Here is a 20,389-nt window from a genome sequence, read left to right as displayed (position 1 = left end):
AGATGGGATATCTGAGATGGGTTGACACAGGCTAACAAACACATGTTCCTCCAAAAATCTGTGTGGAGATGAGATTTTCTGAGTTGCCCCAGGCTACCAAACACACCCTTAGTGAATGGAGGGAGTAAGATTCAGGAGCGCAGGCCATCTTTATCTCGGCCGAGGGACAGTGAACACGGCGACAGCTAGCCAGGGACCATAATAACTTCCTGGTTCCTATACATACAGATGCCGTAGACTGGTAAGACTGCAGCATCACTATGATACTCGAAATGATACGTTGGGAGAGCCAGTCGGACAGATGCTAGCCTCAGCAGTCAGTCATCACCAACACACTGGCAGTAGCAGTAAACTCGGCCCAGTCAAGCCACCCATGGGAGGTCCAGGGTATGCTCATGATTCTACTACCCTACGAAACTGTTGCAAACACTGCACGCTGGAGGCCAGGTAGTGGTGGCAAATATAGATGGCCAAATCCCAGTGCATCTTTCAAAAAATAAACCACCGCGCAGAGCTAGCAGTTTCAGTTGAAACTGAAAACGCCCAGCTGAAGGCTCAGAAACAAGTGCAATATGGCAAAAAGTTGAATTCAGAGCAAGCATATGGATATTTTCGGAGTGAGTTTTAAGTAGATACTAAGTTTCCTGGGTGATTCCGGTGCACTAGTATGTGTACATAAAAGATAAGACCTTGACAAAAAAAGGTAGGTCCTCTAGAAGTTTCTGCCTGCCGATCACTACATTGAAGGAAACTACCTGTGTCGGCGTCTCTTGCCATTTTCCATGAAGGATTCCCAGGCATCGTGATCCAGCTTGCTGAAATCTTCTAGCTCCGCAATGGCGAGCAGGTACTGCGTAAGATGTACCAGCTCCTTATCACGGCTTCTGTTCTTACTGGCCTTGTTGAATGGTCTGATCACAAGGCCATTCTGTGGATTCATGACAAAATTCCTTCTGAGATCATCAAACATGATCGTGTTCTTTTCATTGTAGAACTGTGTATGGAAGAGCCACAAGCAATGATCAGATAATTCCTCCAGAAAACAGCACATTCATTACTGATAAATTTAAGCACAGAATGCGAACCTCGGGGAACTTAGCCCAGATAATACCAAGAGGCTTGCAGTCAAAAATTTTGTTTGCATAATACTTGTCAGATTGCACAGTTATCATCGCCAAGTGATCCATAAGAGCAGTGATTTTGTAGTTGGGATTGCTAAGAACGCCAAGTTGCTCCATCTTCAACTGCACCCATTTCATACTGCATTCCAGGGTCCAATATTAAAATCATTATAACCATCTCAGACTGCAATCATGATCGGTTAACAGATAGCTAAGGGTAGCAAAAGGCTAACCTTGTTGCTGACCATATCATGATATCATACTCTGCATATGCGTATGTGAGAAATTCGTGAAGATCTGCGAAGGGATTATGGCATCAAACAATTGCTGACTGGAACACACAACAGAGTGGGAGGAAAAGTGTCCTTACACGGACGCATGAGTTCCATAGGATTCTCAGCTGGAGACTTATGGTCAAACAGAGTATAGTCAATGTCTAACACAAGCAATCGTTTTCCTTCACGGCATGGATTCAAGAGCTTGAACTACAGGCATAGACAGAGAAAGATATGTTAAACACACCTAGAGAATCACCATAAATAAGGAGAACAAATACAGTACACAAAAGCCTTTTCATCACACCTCAAATTCATCTTACAAATAGTTTAACAGGACAGTTAGGTAGGCCCAAACAGACTCCTACAGTGATTGGCTGATTGCTTCTGTTGTTATCTCGACAGTATCAGTCTACCAGAAGTGGATCAAAATAAAGAAAATACAGACCACAATTATGTTTAACAGATTGTTGCTCCATAAACTACCCAAGTCTAGGTTCAAGTAAAGCAACACAAGAAAAGCACTCATTGTACTACTACTCGAGAAGACTCACAAAGCTTTAGTAGATGGCAAGTCACACAGTAAAGTATTACAAAAATGTTTAATCTACTCAAAGCTCAAATCATGCAGGAAGTTGGACTGATCTCACATAGATTGAACAGAGTTAAAAGCACCATGAGTATCAGAACTAAGACAATAGATACACGTGTAGAACCATACAAGCAGGCATATGGAAGAGCATATAACAGGAAATGAACATGACAAGAAAATACACCTTATACTGGCTTGCACGTCTTTTTAATTTTTTCTTGTAGACTTCATTATCCTTGATAGCAGTAACTTCACTCTTGAATAATTCATGATCATCGACTACCTCTGGATCATCTGGTTGGTCCACATATATTTCTTCTTCGACAGTACTGAAGTACAGTGCAAAGACAACATGTAGACAAATTACTGCGAAGAGAACAGTAGGCACCTTCCATATAGAAGGAAATTTTATAGTTCACAAATTAAAATTTTGAGCCGAAGCATGTCGCTTGAGGTACCATGCACCACAAGAGTGATTTGAATTCGAACTGTTGAAAAGAACCTTAAATTTGTAATGTGCTCAAGGATAAAGTAACATTAAGAACAGATTCACTCTCACACACAACATACTTCACAGCTATACCACTATTCTGTCTCAAAGAAACAATCCAGCTCCCAACTTGAAATGACTTACTAAAAGGTCACAAGCATGCAAGTAAGGTACATGCCCACGCACTCAAAATACACGTTCTCCACCATCCACTAATCATCCTACAGCTGGAAGGTTTTTTCAAAAAAAATCAAGTGGCACCATAGCCATCTCCAATGGAAGAATGTTATTCACCAATCCACACTCCACATCCAATATGTAGCTCGCTGTACAGGGAAGTAGTCTGTACTCATGATTGGTCTATGTGAACTAAATAAATTGCCTCACTGTGCACTATATATAAGTATTTCACTAGCATGCATTTAGCCCTTCACGAAAAACTAAATTGCAAACTTATGCGATTCAACAAGCAGTAATGATCCATAAGCTAAACAATTTGGCAAGTATAGGAAAACATGACGGGTAGGTAACACCATAAAACAGAATATATATAGGAGCTGACCAAACTGAACTTGTCATATCCATAGGAATGGCTGGTTTTTAGGTTGGCTCGCCAAGCCTATCACCACCCTCCCCCTTCACCCGGCTTGGGACAGGTTATTCCTAAATCTCTCTCTCCTTGTTTTGGTTTCCTCGTGTTCCTGTTGGGTTTCATATCTAGCCTAGCCCAACTTGCTTGGGAAAAAGGCTTTGATGTTGTTGATGTTGTTGTCGACCAAACTAAACTTTGTTCATTCGACTAGTTATACACACAAAGGGGCCGAAGAAAAAAAAAATGCTACAAGACCAGGAAAATGGCAAGCCACCATAGAACCATCCAAACAGACTAGACTGCTCCTACGTCATCATTAAAATTCGGTTACCATCTCTATAACACATTGACTCAAGGCCCGCATTGCTAGCCTGCATATCTGACCAACCAAATGGTATCATAACTTGGAAGCACATCAGAAATTGTTGACCACAGATCTCCAGAATTTCAAGAATAACTAGATCAACAATGTTCGTTACAAAAGCATTAGTAACAATTATCCAACAAGGCAAAGATTTCACATGGTTGGGTGGACTAAACATACTCCAACTCCAAGTCAGATGCTTATGCAGCACACCCAAATATCATTAAAACTACAGGGCATAAGGTTTGAGCAGGTAATTTTACTCTTCTCAGATGAGAAACGCATACTCTCTAATCTATCAGCGCCAGTTGAATTCACGCTTCTGCTGTCACCACCCACATTATGCCCCATTCATAAGTCTAAACTGTCAAAATAGATGAACATTTCCTGTTTGCAGATATGACCAGATTAAATGCCTAAATCCAGCATCAAATACGCCACTTCCACTATCCCAGAACATACGAAACAACGCAACAAGTTCAAATCGCGACGCAAACAGCAGAGATCAAACAAGCTAGGGCTTAGCGATTGGTTCACAGAGCACTCAAAATCTCGCCCGCTCGGATCGCAAAACCGTAGCATCAGCACTCGATCCACACCAAACGCGCATCTCCCGTCGATTCAGCTGCCGAAACCTAGCGTTCCGGCGGCGGATTACAAAACCACAGTCCGTTTCTACGCGCTGTTCTTCGCAGGGAGTTACGAGGAAGGGGGGGGGGGGGATCGCGCGCGCTTACCCAATCATGGTGATCTTCAAGTTGCGCTTGAAGGGGATGGAGGAGAGGAGGACGGAGTCGTCGTTGAGCATGATCTTCGGGTAGAGGAGCCTCTGCCGTTTGGGGAGCACGTCGGTGAGCTCGCTGATGCGCCGCTTGAGCTCCAGCAGCGTGTCGTCCCCCATCGCCCGCACCGTGTACTCCTTCCCGTTCCACTTGAGGACCAACGTCATCTCCTCTGGCGGCGCCTCGTCCGCCATGAGGGCAATCGCCTCCGGATCCAGCGCCGGAGCCGGTGCCGGAGGCGGGGGCGGGGCAGCCGCCGAGGACGAGGACGAGGACGCCTCCGACATGGGCCTGGTGGTGTATGGGGTCTCTGAACCCTGAATCCAGAACAGTCAGTAGCTTTGGGGAGAAGGGAATGAATAGGAGCGCGTCTTTGGTGGATAGGCGTAACGGGTCCTCTGAAAGCGGAGGCGTATGCTAGATATGGAAACATATCTCTCAAAAAATAAATGAAAACATAACAAAATCATCAAAAATTAAAAGAGAGGAAGGAATGCATATCGGACGCCGAAAAATGGCCGTTTCCGTCGTCTTAGGACATAAAAATGATCGTTTAAAAATCCGTTTACGTCTGGGTGTGCTTCCAACGGAACGACCCAAATTGTTTTTCCAACAATATTTTTCATTCAAGTGAAAAGCATAAAATAGTGTGAAATAAAGGATAAACAAGCCTAGGCTACTTGCCACCCGATGGCCCGGCTCCATCGTTGCCTCCCTCCCTCCTCATCAGCTTCTCCATCGTCCACCGCTCCGTTCACCGTGCGACCACTAGAGCTCGGTGAGACACCGCGTCCTCTAGAGCTGCAGCCGCTACGTCTCGTTGGCGGTATCATCGGCCTTCTTGACCGTCTCGACGGACTCGACTAAAGCCCTCTGCTCTGCCGCCTTCTCCTCCGGGCCAGGCCCGTCCGAGTCAGAGGACCATTCGAATTCGGAGGAGTCGTCCTCTGCGGTCGCCTCCTCCTTGCAGCATTCCTGCTCGGCGTCGAACGCCGCGTAGGCCGCTCGCTCCTCCTCTGCTTCCTACTCCGCGTCAGCCATGAACTTCGCGTTCATGGCCACGTCGATGACGTTGTTCGTGCTTTCGTCGTCCTCCTCGTCGGAGCACTGGACTGGGGGAGGTGGAGGCGCATTAGCCTTTCCGCGCCCGGCGCAGCTCATGGCAAAGGCGGAGGGTTGTGTGGAGGCGACGCTACAGTGGAGGTTGTGTGGCAGCTAGAGCTTGTGTGGGAGGAGATAAGATACGCACGCCCCACTTTATATACGCCGGAGGCAGCCGAGGGGTGGCACGCGTGGCATCGGTAGAACTTCGTTCGCAGAGATGGGCGGCGGCCGCTCGGAAGGTGAGGCATCGCCATTAACGTAGCGCAGACTGCCGAAGCAACGCCACGTCAACAGTACTGGTGCGGCTGAGAAGACGCATAGAGATAGGGTTGCTGCCAGGCGGGCTCGACGAAACGTCCACCCAGACACAAGTGATCACTAGACGTGTCCGCGGAGACGCATCCAAGGTGCATATTTGAGCCACGGTTGCATCTCTGCGGATAGCCCGGTCACTATTCGTCGGGCCGCTAAGCCTACTTTCAAACGTATTTTTCGACCACGCAGACGCAAACGGTTGCTCAGCATCCGTTTACGTCGTTCCATTGGAGATGGGCTGAGGTAACATTCGCCTCCATATCATTTCCGGTGTTATTATGATCCTATACAACTTTTATTTTATGTTTTTATTATAGTAAAAGCTTCTTGACACATATGATGTGACATGGTTGATCATGTGGCTAACATCCTCGGCAATGCCATCTTTGCTGTGCAACATTGATTCAAGTATCGGAAGGTGACACTCCCCTTTTCCTCTCTCGTAACGCTACAGTACTCGCCTGCGTTGAGAGTCGCTTGTGCGCCGCTGTGGTCGCTGGCCCGACCCAGAATGCGCTGCCGGTCGGAGCGGAGGATGGAGAGGAGCCTGGCCGCCTGTACATAGTAGTTTAAGTTGTTCCTCTTCGAGATCTACCCCTGTGGAGTCTGGGAGTAGGAGGCCGGATCTCCTGGGCCAGATCCGGTCCGTCCTCATCTTCTTCCTCGTCGCTGCTCCTCTCTGGTGGCAGGATTGGCGGCAGGCGGCGAAGAAGTGGTGCGGCATCTCCTTCAATAAGGCCATCTACTACCTCCCCCGTCATCTGGTTTGGTTGTATTGGAGCAACAACCAAACTCCAAATCTTCGGCTTCTCCGAGCTTGTCCATGGTGGATGGGCGAAGGGAGAAGAAGACCTGAGGATGGCTTCGTCAATAAGCTCCTCTGGGTATGCCGCAGCCGCCATCATCTATGCCTACCTCCCCGAGTCCGTGGCAGGTTCATCGGGTTTGATGGCAGGCCGATTTCTTCGTCACGGTTTCGGTACGCCTGTGCTGCTCCCTCGACCCAGTCTCCTCTGCTATTCTCTCTGGTTCCGAGCGTCATGGTGGCGAAGGAGTCAAGAGTGAGCAAGGTGGTTGCGAAGAGGAGGTGGCGCCGGAGTTCTTCAGAAGCAATCTTCTTGAGCAACACATCGGCGGCATTTCTGCCGTTCGTCATCCACGCCAGTGAAGTCCGGCTATATTTCAACCTCCACCGGAGGCCCTTATTGAGGTCTGTTGTCGCGTTCATCGCCGGCTTTGAAGCAAGTGGTGTTGTCCCCGCTTTGGAGTCCGACGGCGACATTGCTGATCTCCAGCTCATCGGAGGGGAAAGAGAAGGACCCGATTGCGTTTGCATATTTTTTAGTGGGGTCTTTTCTGCAAATACCAGGGGCCTATGTAATTTTTTCTAATTTTATGGGGTCCTTTGTAAAAAATGTACACCCACCGAGTGGAATAAATGAAAGCTTCTACGCCTTTCGGGGCACTAAAAAAAAGTATCGGAAGGTAACCAGTAGTATTTATTTGTTCCACACTAATCTTTTCCTCCCAGCATCCAACACCACTAAAGTCACAAATTACATACTCGATCTTGTTCCTAGTAAGTGTAAATCCGTTGGGTCTCACAGCCTGCTTTCCATAGCTCTGATTTTCTATCGATGCCCTCTCTAGTTTCACCTACCAGCACCACATCCTCAACAAAGCATATGAACTTAAAAAAAAGCTACGCCCGGGAACATCTTCTTGTATAGCCTTCTTCACCTCATCCATCAGCAAGAAAAAAAAATGTGCCCAATACTAACCCTTGGTGTGGTCCTACTGTGATTGGAAAGGTATATGTATCTCACTATCATATGCGCATAGGGATGAAATTTGGTAGTGGATAATCCAAAACATCTCATATTCGTATTCAAGAAAAATAAATGTGGAAATGCCAGCTTCAAAACAAAAATGGAAATGTGTATGCGTGGAAAGATCGACATTTAATTAGCATAAAAATACAAATGTGTTTTAGATTTTGAAACAAATGTGATCGTGGAAGTGGCTAAATATGTATCTGGACACTAAGACAGAATTGTTTTAGCAAATTTCAAAAATTATAGCCTTATATGTTAATTATCCGACCTAAAAGCTTTAAAAGTTGACAAATGTGTTTTTATATAATTGAGTTGGTAAACTATATATCTATTTTTATACCATGTTAACTTATTGTATGGCAGGAGCGATGAGTTTCATTTATTGCTAACGTCGTCATTGAGTTTTTTCTTTGAAAGACATAGTATAACGTATACGCCCACATACGCATGCATACACTCACCCTGTGACATACGCACGCACACCTACCCGTATGACCATCTACGAAATATTGAACCGGCGGTTTAGGTCTTGAGAATGACGAAGTCTATCATGAGAATTTGTATCCGTTGTCTGAATTAAGTGAACATTTAATCAGTATTCTTATTCGACTAGAATTCACTCTGTATTTGTATTTGTTTTGAAAATATGAAAATGGAAGTGGGAAAAGCACTATCCCGCTGAGATATGTGAGCAATGTAACAAAAACAAAAGACTATAATTTGAATGTTTTTACAATGCATGATGACTGATGAGAACGAAAATATGTGACTGCGAAACTCTGGTGGTTTGAGGTGCGAGAGCGCACCCCGCCCGTCCTGGTTCGAATCATGTATTTGATAGGCGCGCTCGATCACCAAGTTTTTCTTCTATTAAAATATACCAACGGATGCTAGAGTCTGGGTTGGTTGCATTTTTCATGTGACTGCGAAAGCACGGATTCGCACTGGGTCTGAAGGTGCACGAGAGATCCCATCGTATTTCCTATATACACGTATAAAAAGAATATATAAATACGCATGCATGCGCAACCTTGCCACCTAACATGCAACCTTCCCCTACAAGTATATTTGTCTCTGCGATTAGCGATGAAAGCATGGACTACTTGTCACCGTTGCAATGTCCATATATGCTACGAAATCAATCGATCGAGCACGAGGCACATGTAAAGGGCAAACTGCAGTGAGGAGGAACCGGGGGAGTGTATCAGCCACCGATGGAGATGGGAGCCGCAGCGATCATGGCGGTGCTCGTGGCCATGCTAGTGGCTTGCGCGCCGTCGGCGGCTGCCGGAAGAGTCTGGCTCCAGGAGGAGGGAGGGCAGAACGGGACGGCGAGAAGAGAGGTCACGTACGACGGCAGAGCCCTGATACTGGATGGCGCCAGGAGGATGCTCTTCTCCGGAGACATACATTACCCAAGAAGCACACCTGAGGTATTTACGTACCAGTACCAGCGTAGCATTGCAAGGGTTGATGTTCACGCGTATCAGCTTGTATTAATTTTATCTTTTTAAAGAGCACGAGCATTTCATCTTGTTAATTTGGAGATACTGCTTGCACCCTTTCTGCTTAGTGAAGCTTTCTATTGTGCAACAAACAGTTTTGGGCGGTGTAGTGATAGCTAATAGCTCATGGAAAAGCCGTGTGAAGTTTATACAGTTTTTATTTTAAATCCTTCATTGCTTCCGAACAGGATGATACGGTGATCCAATTCTAATCGGAAGACATCTAGCAAATTCATGGTTGCCAGACTACAGCATGCGTCCAATACACCAAATAAATAGAGATGCCCCGAACAAATTTTCTTCAGAAGTCAAATTAGTTCGGTCAACAACAGTAAATATCAAATTAATGTAGGATGATAGTACAATTATTTAACAGATGTGGCCGGGACTCATAGAGAACGCCAAGAAAGGTGGCCTTGATGTCATACAAACATACGTCTTCTGGAATGTCCATGAGCCTATCCAAGGTCAGGTGGGTGCCCTATTTTTTGCACAACACAAGCCAAAACCTTCAGTGAAAGAGCGTTTGTTGCAGCTAAGAGATGTTCAAATTCATTTTTTGTTGTACCAGTATAACTTTGAAGGTAGATATGATCTGGTGAAATTCATCAGAGAAGTCCATTCCCAAGGCCTCTATGTAAGCCTCCGGGTTGGCCCCTTCGTCGAGGCGGAATGGAAATACGGGTATGGATCATCAAGTGCATTTCTTACATGAAATGCAGGGGAGAGTTTCATTTCTATGGTGTCCTGGACATATAAAGCTCTACTAAATCCTTAATTGCTCATGCAGGGCCTTGCCATTCTGGTTACACAGCGTCCCAAACATCACCTTCAGAAGCGACAATGAACCCTTCAAGGTATCCTGCTACCCAAGGCCTTGAACAATGATATGGTTTGAATATCACATATAATCCTTATAGCTGCAGCTTGATCATTCAGACTAGAAATATCACTTCTTGTATCCTACCGTCGTACATGCACAGGGATAAGATAAACTATATTAGCTTCACTCAGGATAATTTTTCCATCTTAGTTCTAGCTTGCAGAACACTTCCTGAGCTAATGTCAGAAACCATTAAAATGACACGTGATGCATTTTAAGCAAACACAAAAAGAGATGTCAAATGATTGTCAGCTACAAGTATAATACTTCGGTGAAAACAGTGTGCCATATATGAGGTGAGAGTATCATGTGCCACACAAACTTACCAACCTCACTGTCAGAAACAAACAGTAAAAGAAAACTGAAAAATAGCTGCATCTACAGGCATACAGAGGTTGTTTGGTTTCAGAAACCAAATGATGAATTCTCCATGCAATCCTAACTGCACAAGCACCGCTGAGTGACGTTGTGCCATCCTAAACTATCATAGTAGACCACTCATATTTAAATAATGAATATTTGCAGGTACATATGCAAAATTTTGTTGCAAAAATAGTTAAAATGATGAAGGATGAAAAATTGTATTATCCACAAGGAGGTCCAATAATCATATCACAGGTATTTCAGTTGAACAAGTCTTTTGTGTTCTGTATTAGATGACAACCTAAAATTTAACTTGCAGATTGAGAACGAATATAAGCTAGTTGAGGCAGCATTCCATTCCCGGGGACCACCTTATGTTCAGTGGGCAGCAGCAATGGCTGTAAACCTCCAGACGGGTGTTCCATGGATGATGTGCAAGCAGGATGATGCTCCAGATCCAATTGTCAGTTCCGTTTCTTATACCATTATGCAGGATTATAGATGTTCCACAAATTAAAATAAAATCAGTAATAACATTTATTACATTCTTAGATTAATACCTGCAACGGCCTCATCTGTGGGGAAACATTTCTTGGGCCAAATTTGCCTAAGAAGCCAGCTTTGTGGACAGAAAATTGGACATCTCGGTGTGCAACAAATACTCTTTGCTTTTGTTCTGAGGATCTTTCACGCTCCGAGGGGTAAAAGGTCTAACACGCAAATTTCTCTGCAAACAGCTATCCTTTATATGGTCATGACCCAAGATTCAGATCAGCAGCAGATCTTGCCTTCGCAGTTGCACTTTTCATAGCAAGAAAAAAAGGAAGCTTTGTAAACTACTACATGGTACAACCTGCAAGGCTATGAACTTTAAGAAACTGTCCTAACATTTCTCAGTACATATGCTTAGAATTTCTTTCATAGTCTCATATGATTATGAATTATGATGCAGTACCATGGTGGGACAAACTTCGGAAGGTTTGCATCCTCTTATGTAACAACAAGCTACTATGATGGAGCTCCACTTGACGAATATGGTAAGTATTTCTTCCGTTGCAAGCTATGTTAAAAGCAACTGTTTCAAATTTCTTGTAATATGAGATACTATAACATGAGCATAGTCCGCCATGAAAGGAAGATGAAAACAAAACATGTAAACATGTCTAGTCAGAAATTGATGGTCTGTGAAATCTACATCAAAAAGATCTTAAAAATAGAAATAAAGATATTGTTTTACATATTGATGTTGAATTATAATACACATCCAGGCTTAATATGGCAATCAACATGGTCTCATCTCAGAGAACTGCATGCTGCAGTGAAGCAATCTGAAGAGCCACTACTTTCAGGATCATATTCTAATTATTCATTTGGTGAACAACAGGAGGTGAAATTCTGTGCAGAGTGAAACTAGGTATACTTTATGTTCAGAAAAATTCAATTGATCTAAGGGGCTAACTTTTGGTACTACAGGGGCATGTTTTTGAAACAGAGTCAGATTGTGTGGCTTTCCTAGTAAACTTTGACAAGCATAAAACGTCAAGCATCCAATTTGGTGAAGCATCATTCCAACTAGCTCCTAAATCAATAAGTATCCTTTCAGGTTGCAGGACAGTAGTATTCGAAACAGCCAAGGTGAGCTACTTACCTGCAATTCTTCAGCCGTTCAAGGTCTGAAGGGAATGCTTCATTTATCAGTTTCCTTTTGGCAGATAAATGCACAACATGGTTTAAGAACAGCACAAATAGTCCAGCCTCTGAATGATGTTGATAACTGGAAAATATTCAAAGAACCGATTCCTCAGGAAATTAGTAACACAACACACACAGGAAATCGATTTTTTGAACATCTCTCAACTACAAAAGATGAAACAGATTATCTCTGGTACCTTTCTAGGTAAGATGAGCTTCAGCTCACTTAAATGTTTACTATTTATCAGTGGAGTTTAATACCTTGTCCTGCCCATACCGATCATATAATAATGGAAGTCATGCAGGTATGATTATAGATCAAATGGGCATGGTCAGCTAGTGCTTAATGTGGAGTCACAAGCACATGTTTTACATGCTTACATCAACAACGATTATTTAGGTAAGGACAAAAATACTGCATCAGTGCAATTTAGAGAAGCACCAACAGAATAGCATGATTTTTTTTTTCTTCGACTACTACCAGTTACGTATTCTCTAAGTTCGCTATATTCTTCCACATGTAATTAGGTAGTGTGCATGGGAGTCATGATGGACCTAAAAGTATCATTCTCAAGACACCTATTACGCTTAAGGAAGGACACAACTCCATATCGCTGCTAAGTGTCATGGTTGGATCACCGGTATGACTTTCACTTGATTGTATAAACTATCAGATTCCAAAATACAAAGACAGTGTCAATACAAAAATCAAGGAGAGGATGAGGTGTCATCCACCTGCTAATTGTGTTATTCAGATTTTAAAGTTTATATGAATAAATTACCGGGACACTATTCAAATAAATAAAAACACATAAGCCTTTGAAATGGGTCGCATACATACGCCTAGCTAGCTTAAGTAAGAAAGAGGTCCAGTAGAAAGTCACTTTTGTGTGTTCCTTAACTGAAAATTAATTGCAACCTTTTCTTTGTTTGTGCCACCAAAACACACCACCCAGCTCGAATGTTAAATGGACCCCAAGGAAAAAACTAAAGGACTCTACATAAGAAATCATAAGCTGTTAAGCACTAATAATGGATTTAGACTATTTGTGAACAATTGAGTTTTCCTGTACAAATACAGGATTCTGGGGCTTACATGGAGCGAAGAACCTTTGGAGTTCGTAAAGTGAGCATACAACAGGGACATCACAAATCACACTCTCTGAATAATGAGCTGTGGAAACACCAAGTAAATCCAGGTCAACACTGATTCTGAATCGATAGATTGATCTCAGATGCCCATCTTCAAACAATTACACTGTGTGCAGGTTGGTTTATCAGGAGAAATGAATAGTATCTACACACAGGATGGATCAAATCATGCTCAGTGGACAACCATTGATAAGTCCACGCACCTTCCACTTATCTGGTACAAGGTACAGAAAATTTACATAAGTCTTCAAGTCCTGATAGATCATGTGTTCACTCCTGAGTGATGGCAACTGACAACTTAGAAAACCGTCGTCATACACTGTGCAGACAACGTTTGACATGCCATGGGGGAATGACCCAGTCACGCTGAATCTCAGCAGTATGGGAAAGGGCGAGGTGTGGATCAATGGAGAGAGCATCGGACGGTATTGGGTCTCCTTCAAGACCCCTAGTGGACAACCAACCCAATCCTTGTCAGTAGTAGAACTAGTTCTTACTAATAGCACAAATTCCTTTCTTGAACTAGTTGTTACTAATAACACAAATTCCTTTCTTGAACTAGTTCTTACTAATAACACAAATTCCTTTCTTGAACTAGTTCTTACTAATAACACAAATTCCTTTCTTGAACTAGTTCTTACTAATAACACGAATTCCTTTCTTGAACTAGTTCTTACTAATAACACAAATTCCTTTCTTGAACTCGTAATGAGAACCAATCAATGTCTCATTTGACTGTCTTTTTTAAGGTACCACATACCACGATACTTTCTGAGGCCTAGAGAGAACAACCTTGTCCTCCTGGAGGAAATGGGTGGTGATCCGCTACATATAACCGTGAACACAATGTCAGTTACCAGAGTATCTAGTAGTGTGAATGAGTTATCTATCCCGTCACTCCTGTCACGCAGAAAGCACCCAGCAGTTCGCCTCAGGTGCCAGGAGGGCAAGCACATCACAGATATTGAGTTTGCGAGCTACGGAAATCCGGTCGAGGACTGCAGAAGCTCTGGCAGGAGATGCCTCGGGAGTTGCCACGCAGAGACGACAGAGTTTGTCGTAAAGGATGTAAAACTCTCTGCCTTTCCAGAAGCTACATGCTAATAGAACTCATTGACATATAACCACTACAATCCTAATAACATGAGTGTTTGTTTTCCCCTTTCAGGCATGCCTAGGCAGGAGGAAGTGCGCTATTCCAGTACGGCCTGCCAAGTTCGGAGGTGACCCGTGCCCCGGAATCGAAAAATCTCTTTCGGTTGTGGCAACCTGCGGATGAGTAGGATGGAGATCGCTACGTTCATGATGTGACTAACCTGCATTCCCTTTGCACGAATTTTCTGTCACAAGGTCCAAACAATGTGCCAAATCACAGTGTATAGAACGGCAGATAGAGCAACAGTATGCTTTACTGTAGACAGGATCCAAATGTACAGGAAAAACTAAGGTAGGATTACTGATATGTGATTAGGACCACGTATTTCACTGAGAGAGGGCAGTTCTTTCACTAATTCTCCTGGCATCTAATCGTGTGAAACTACATGCGCTGCAGAAATGGAAACCGAATGAACTAAAGAGTAATCCAACTTCACTGTAACCTAGGGTCGTAGAGTGGCGGGCTGGCAGTGCGTACCCGCGTTGGGCTTGTGTACCGTCCGGTGGTGGCTGATGAATGGCGTTGGAGACCTGCACATCCGGGCATCCGGGCATCCGGGCAGGCCGCCGCCGAGGGAGGCGCGCTTGGCCGTCCAGGTCCAGGGCCGCCGACAAACGAGTCTTTGGGCATCTTTACGGTTTGAAGTCGTGTACACGTATTTTCCTATTTTACGCCTTCCTACAGATATCATGCTTTATCCCCCGCCTGTGCTGGCCCAACCTAACCGCTTTCTGGAACATTTCCCCGCCGACCTCACCTCGCCGGAGTCCGGTCAAGAACCCCCAAATCCCAAGCTCGCCTCCCCACCGAATTCGCCTCGCCGGAGTCCGCTCAAGATCCAAGAAACCAACTAATTCCGAGCTCCCATGGAAGGCCAGGGCGGTCCCGCCCCGAAAAAGCGCGCCGCCTTCTCCCACGCGGCCGTTCCCGGCGTCGCCTCTACGGTCCCCGGAGGCACAGTGGATCGCTTGATCCGCCTCCCCGACCGCGTCCTCCTCTGCATCCTCCTCAAGGTCGGCACCAAACAAGCCGTCAAGATGGGCGGCGTCTCCCGGCAATGGCGCCGCGTATGGACCCGCCTCCCCGTCCTCGAATTCGACGGCGTCGACTCCTCCGTTCCTGCCCGTGCCCTCGCCGCCTACCAGGCCCACGGGGAGGACGACATCCACAGCCTCACCGTCTCCCCCAACCAGGTCGACGGGAACCAAACCACCGCCTGGCTGTCCCTCGCCGCGCCCCTCCTCTCCGGTCGGCTCCGCTCCAACAACAGACGTACCTTGACGCGGGAGACACTGCAGATGTTTCTGGCCGCGGAGGCGGGGCATGTAGGGATAAGAGAAGCTTTCGAGTTGCCCTGCTTCAAGAAAGCCACCGAGATTCTGATGGACCTCGGGTTTCTTGCCCTGAAGCTGCCACTGGTCGGCGTCTTCGATGCGCTCAGGGTGATGTGGCTGGAGCACTTCTGGCAGCGACGCGAATTCAGCATCACCGGCACCATGTTTCCGTCATTGCAAGAGCTAACCATCCGCATGGTCCGTGGGTTGACTGTACTGACGCTCGATTCCAAGTCCCTCATGTACATTCGTCTGTCGTTCCTTCTTGAGCTTCGGCAGCTCCACATCCTGGCTCCAGGGCTCGACACGTTAGAGGTGACGCTCTGCTTCTATGATGAGCCGGAACCATTCGCCACCATTGCCGCGGAAAGATTGAAGGTGCTCAGGTGGGAAGTGCCTTGTGTTCCAGAGCTCAGAAAGATTCCGCACCTCCTCGTGCTCGGAGCCCCTCCTGTTACCACATTTTGGTCGGAAGATATCTACGCAGAATTTCTCGACCGCTTTCCAGCAGCCAACCATCTCGAGCTTCAGATACGTCCTGGTGTGAGTGCTTCTTCTTCTTATCCCCTCTTGGTGGACATCATTTTTTGTGCTTTCACCAACATAAATAATTCTCTCTTTGAATAACTTCGCTGTGTGCCATTGAGACAGAACTGCATTGTGATGACATAATAACATCAGATTGCAATATGATGTTTGCTGACAAATGACAAATGATTAGCATGGAAGTGGCACACGCATAATTGGAGCAACAAAGCACAAGTAGGAGTTCAGAGGCAGCACTGTTGGCGCTGTAGGATATAATTCCAGTGGTTTTTAGTTTGAGTCATTTGTATATGTGCAAACATCCTTCAAGAGCAGAATTGTTGGTTTTGGATATGCTACCTGTGGTTTTAACTTCTGAGTAGGATATTCTGCTGCTGGTTTTGTAGTTTTGTATATATGTGCAAGGATTGTTATAAAGTTAAGTAAGGCTACAGTTTTCCAATCTGCCCCAGAGAGTGTAAATTCGCTGTAGATCAGGAAAAGGAACCTGGACAACAATTGAGAAATCTATATCCCATTAGTTTCCGAGGCTCTCCGATGAGGAATTCATTCAAACATTCAGTTCGCTGTCACTTTGTATGTGCTAGTATACTTGGGATGCTACACATTTTAGATATGACTATTTATGAGTCTGTCTGAGTTCTCAAGACCGGAAAGAACATCTTTACTTTCAAGCTACTTCATAATCTCTTCGATGGAGTTCATATGGTGTATTGGCGAACTTATGAAACTACTTCCTTTGTGTTTCTGGATGTCGACTGTGCAAACATGTCTGTCAAGGTAGTCTATGGTTCTCTGCTGTGTATATTAATTAGATGCTGTTAATTTATATGAGCTCACCTCTGTTGGCTTCCAATGAATCAGCTGCAGGAGAATGGGTCGCTGCTCTCGGTGGAAAACATAACCATCCCTTCTCTGAATACATTATCGTTATACTTAGAAACAAATGGTCATTATTTTGAAGGACAAGTATTGCAGTTGCTCGCAAAGTGTTCTGGTATAAGAGAGCTGAATCTATCATTCAAATCTCGAAAGGTAATTATACCCTTTGTAATATACAATCATTCAACATTTTCAGTATCCTCGGCTACAGTGTGTTGAATAATGGAAGTTATATGTTGGCTTTTAAGTTAGGCAGTGTATATATTTTCCTTTTATGTTTGGGAACCAGAACATAGTAACGATTTTGAAGTGATGCATAAATTCAAACATAGCTGGTATCAAATAGTTTGCATGCAGGGAATGCCCATTGGCTGTCGGATTAAAACTAAGTTACATTCTCTGTTTGGACTGGGAGAGCATAGTCATATTTAGGAGAGGGAATTGAAAAAAAAAATTTCTTAGAACATGCTTTATCATTATGGTATTATTAAAGGAAGCTCTTAACACGACATAGTTACTTAGTTAGTATGAAGTGAACATCTATTCTGTTTCTCGAAGAAAAATGTTGCTAAAAATGTGTACATCTATTATTAACTATTATCTTTCTTGTACAGTTTCTTGCACTTTTGATTTTGTTAGACGGGAAATTTGGTATCTTTTTATATACGTGAATGCCATTTTGCATCAATTATTTCTTATCCTGTGCATTTAGATTCAACTATAAATTTGAACTTCACTGGCTGGAATTGTTATTCAGCATGCAAATACTTTTCACTTCGTATGACGGTAAGTAATATCGTTGTGCCTAACAATGGTCGATCTTTGTATAGCATCTGTTCAAATTATGGGTGCAAGAATCCTGTTTACCGGGCTGCATATGCCACAAAGATCCAGGACTATGGGAAGATGAGGTCGTTAAATCAAGGGATCTACAAAAAGTGGAAATCTTCAATTTTCACGGGACTGTAGGTGAAGTTTATCTTGTGGAACAACTAGCGGTAAGGGCACCAGGGCTTCAAATATTGAGAATAAACTCAATGGTTGAGGATGATGCCTCATTTGACGACATTGAAGGACTGTGCCCTTCGGGTTGTAAGTTTTAGACTGTATATACGGGATAGAAGCAAAAAGGGAATAGACGATAGGACCTCTGACTTGCTGTTAGAACTCTGAAGTATATACATCACATTTTCGGCATGGGCCATCATGTATACAGTGGGTGTAATTGGGCTCGTGAATGATGACTGAGGTTGAAGAATCCGTTTGTAATTGCATTTGTTGTCTCTGAGATGGACCTCTTATTGTCTGCCGTAATGCAGAGCAGCTTATGATGATTTTGGTAACTGGGCATGATAGTTGTTTCTGTTTTCATGTGACCTGCATCCAACCTTGAAACAGGGAACGGTTTTATTTTGCAAGTACTTAGGAACTAAGGGCAATGGTGAATGATCTTGGATGTGAGCATTACACTGGCCGAATTGACAATGTTAACTCTGCAAACTGAATGGTCTTTCCCTATGTTGATCTAATTCACTAGCATGTGGTGGAATCCTGGTCTAGGCTTCCAGCTGCAACTGGCAAGATCTGGTCGTGGCATATATATGCACCTAGCAGGAATAGGAAGCAGACAGGGTTCTGATGTATTATGCGTCGCCTGTACAAAAGTCTATGTATGCATGAACATGGTATGGAGATGTGACAACCGCCTTGGCGTTGGTGACCAGTTCAACGGCAATCTGGGTACTATGATGATGATTATTGCCATACAAAACATCCAATTAGGAATGCTGAAACATTCAAAACGATCAGAATCTGCACACATTCAAATAAGGGCATTTGCTATGATTTGATGATGGCGTGTCATCCCTGCATCTTACTGCACTGACTGAGTGACTGGTGAGCCGGGGGCCGTAGTTCAGAGATTTCTGCAATGCTGCCGCCGACGTCCCGCGCGTCCTCTGCGTCGCCGTCATCATATCCGCCTCCCACCCTTACGCCCACCTCCTCACGGCAGACGCATCCCTCCTCACCGCCGTCCTCCACCGCCGCCCTCGCATTCTTCCGGGCCCTGCCGCCACCGCACCCCCTCGACGGCTCCCTCGCCCCGCACCCGCACCCGCGCCACCACCCCGCCGCCCACTCCCTCCGCTACCCGCTCCTCCTCCTCTCCTTCCTCGCCGTACGGGTCTTCGAACAGATGCGCGCGCGGCCTCCCCGACGCGAACGCCTGCACTGGGCTCGCCACGGACTACGGCCTGGCTGACGGCCACAGCGCGTAAGGTGTTCGACGAAATGGCACGCGGCGGGATCGGCATGAACACGCACGTCTACAATGCCATGCTGCACATGTGCCTCAGGGCCGGGCCGCCGGGGAAACCGCGCGTGCCGATGCGCTGATGACGAGGATGGACGCGGCAGGCATGTCCGCTGGACCGCTTCTCGTTCAACACCCTGATCGCGCTCTACGTCAGGAAGGGGATGCAGTACGAGGTGGGAGCGGATGGCGAGCGAGGGCGTAGAGGTTGACATCGTCACCTGGAACACCGTGATCAACGGGATGTCCAAAGATGGGAGGATGAAGGAGGCGGCCCAGCTCCACAGGAGCATGGTGGCGGCAGGGGTGGAGCCGGACACCGTGAAGTACACCACGCTGTGTCGATGGGTATTGCCTGGCAGGTGATGTGGGGGAGGCCATCAGGCGCGAGGGGAGATGGAGGCAAGGAGGATGCCACCGAGTGTCGCGATGTACAATGCCATCATTAGGAAGCTCTGTGAGGACGGCAACATGAAGGAGGTCAATGGGTTGCTTAGGGAGATGGACGAGACGAAGGTGCAGGCTGACAGTGTGACGTGCACAACGCTGATCAACTCATACTCCAAGAAGGGGGACATGTCATCCACGTGCAAGGTCAAGTGGAGGATGGTGGAGTCAGGGTTGCAGTTAGATCACTTCACTTACAAAGCTCTTTCATCCATGGATTCTGCAAGGGCGTGAAGCTAGATGAAGCCAAAGAGGCTTTGTTTGAGATGTTGGGTGCAGGTACTTCAATTTTTTCTTATTTGTGCTTTCAGTCGCTAGTATTTGCTTGCTTATTGTAAGGGCTAAATAATGCAATGTCTAACCACCAGACAGTACTTTGAGTTAGAGTGCTTTATCCTTATGTCACCACAGAGAACAGTCGGTGTGCAACAAGACAGTCGCTAACTCTTTCCATTTTTTGTCAGCGGTTATTTGAGCATAGCAGTCTATACTAATAATGTTTGATTTATATTTCTGGAGGATTTTCACCCAATTATAGTGTTTTTGCATGGCTCGTCGATGGCTTAGCTTATGTACCTCTTACAGTTTCATGGGCCATCGCACATATGCTGCCTTCCTGAATCAGTTTGGTAATTCACGACATCT

General features: G+C 45.2%; 3 protein-coding genes and 1 pseudogene across 3 annotated transcripts; 3 read left to right on the top strand and 1 right to left on the bottom strand.

The window, feature by feature from the left end:
• Positions 1-588: 588 nt before the first annotated feature.
• Positions 589-4,503, bottom strand: LOC124666552 (ubiquitin-like domain-containing CTD phosphatase). Its single transcript, XM_047203894.1, has 6 exons — positions 4,172-4,503; positions 2,173-2,317; positions 1,492-1,606; positions 1,355-1,418; positions 1,086-1,260; positions 589-994 (listed from the first exon to the last, which is right to left on the bottom strand). Exons 1-6 carry the CDS (start codon positions 4,501-4,503, stop codon positions 752-754), a joined length of 1,074 nt encoding a protein of 357 aa, XP_047059850.1. The 3' UTR covers positions 589-751.
• Positions 4,504-8,684: 4,181 nt separating this feature from the next.
• On the top strand, positions 8,685-14,344 carry LOC124662643 (beta-galactosidase 7-like). Its single transcript, XM_047200453.1, has 19 exons — positions 8,685-8,903; positions 9,352-9,447; positions 9,547-9,659; positions 9,766-9,832; positions 10,384-10,476; positions 10,541-10,684; positions 10,774-10,868; positions 10,959-11,067; positions 11,174-11,258; positions 11,490-11,608; positions 11,695-11,856; positions 11,934-12,118; positions 12,219-12,313; positions 12,442-12,554; positions 12,995-13,102; positions 13,182-13,289; positions 13,393-13,538; positions 13,815-14,133; positions 14,234-14,344. Exons 1-19 carry the CDS (start codon positions 8,685-8,687, stop codon positions 14,342-14,344), a joined length of 2,487 nt encoding a protein of 828 aa, XP_047056409.1.
• A 743-nt stretch (positions 14,345-15,087) lies between these two features.
• On the top strand, positions 15,088-18,154 carry LOC124662642 (F-box/FBD/LRR-repeat protein At3g52680-like). Its single transcript, XM_047200452.1, has 4 exons — positions 15,088-16,098; positions 16,207-16,881; positions 16,966-17,136; positions 17,814-18,154. Exons 1-2 carry the CDS (start codon positions 15,088-15,090, stop codon positions 16,225-16,227), a joined length of 1,032 nt encoding a protein of 343 aa, XP_047056408.1. The 3' UTR covers positions 16,228-16,881; positions 16,966-17,136; positions 17,814-18,154.
• LOC124662641 lies at positions 17,764-20,364 on the top strand (annotated as a pseudogene).
• Positions 20,365-20,389: the final 25 nt, after the last annotated feature.

Source organism: Lolium rigidum, chromosome 6 (genome assembly GCF_022539505.1).
Source record: "Lolium rigidum isolate FL_2022 chromosome 6, APGP_CSIRO_Lrig_0.1, whole genome shotgun sequence".
In the NCBI taxonomy this organism is placed as follows: Eukaryota; Viridiplantae; Streptophyta; class Magnoliopsida; order Poales; family Poaceae; genus Lolium; species Lolium rigidum.
The sequence above is the reverse complement of the archived record's forward strand: the minus strand, read 5'-3'. Positions and strand labels throughout refer to the sequence as shown.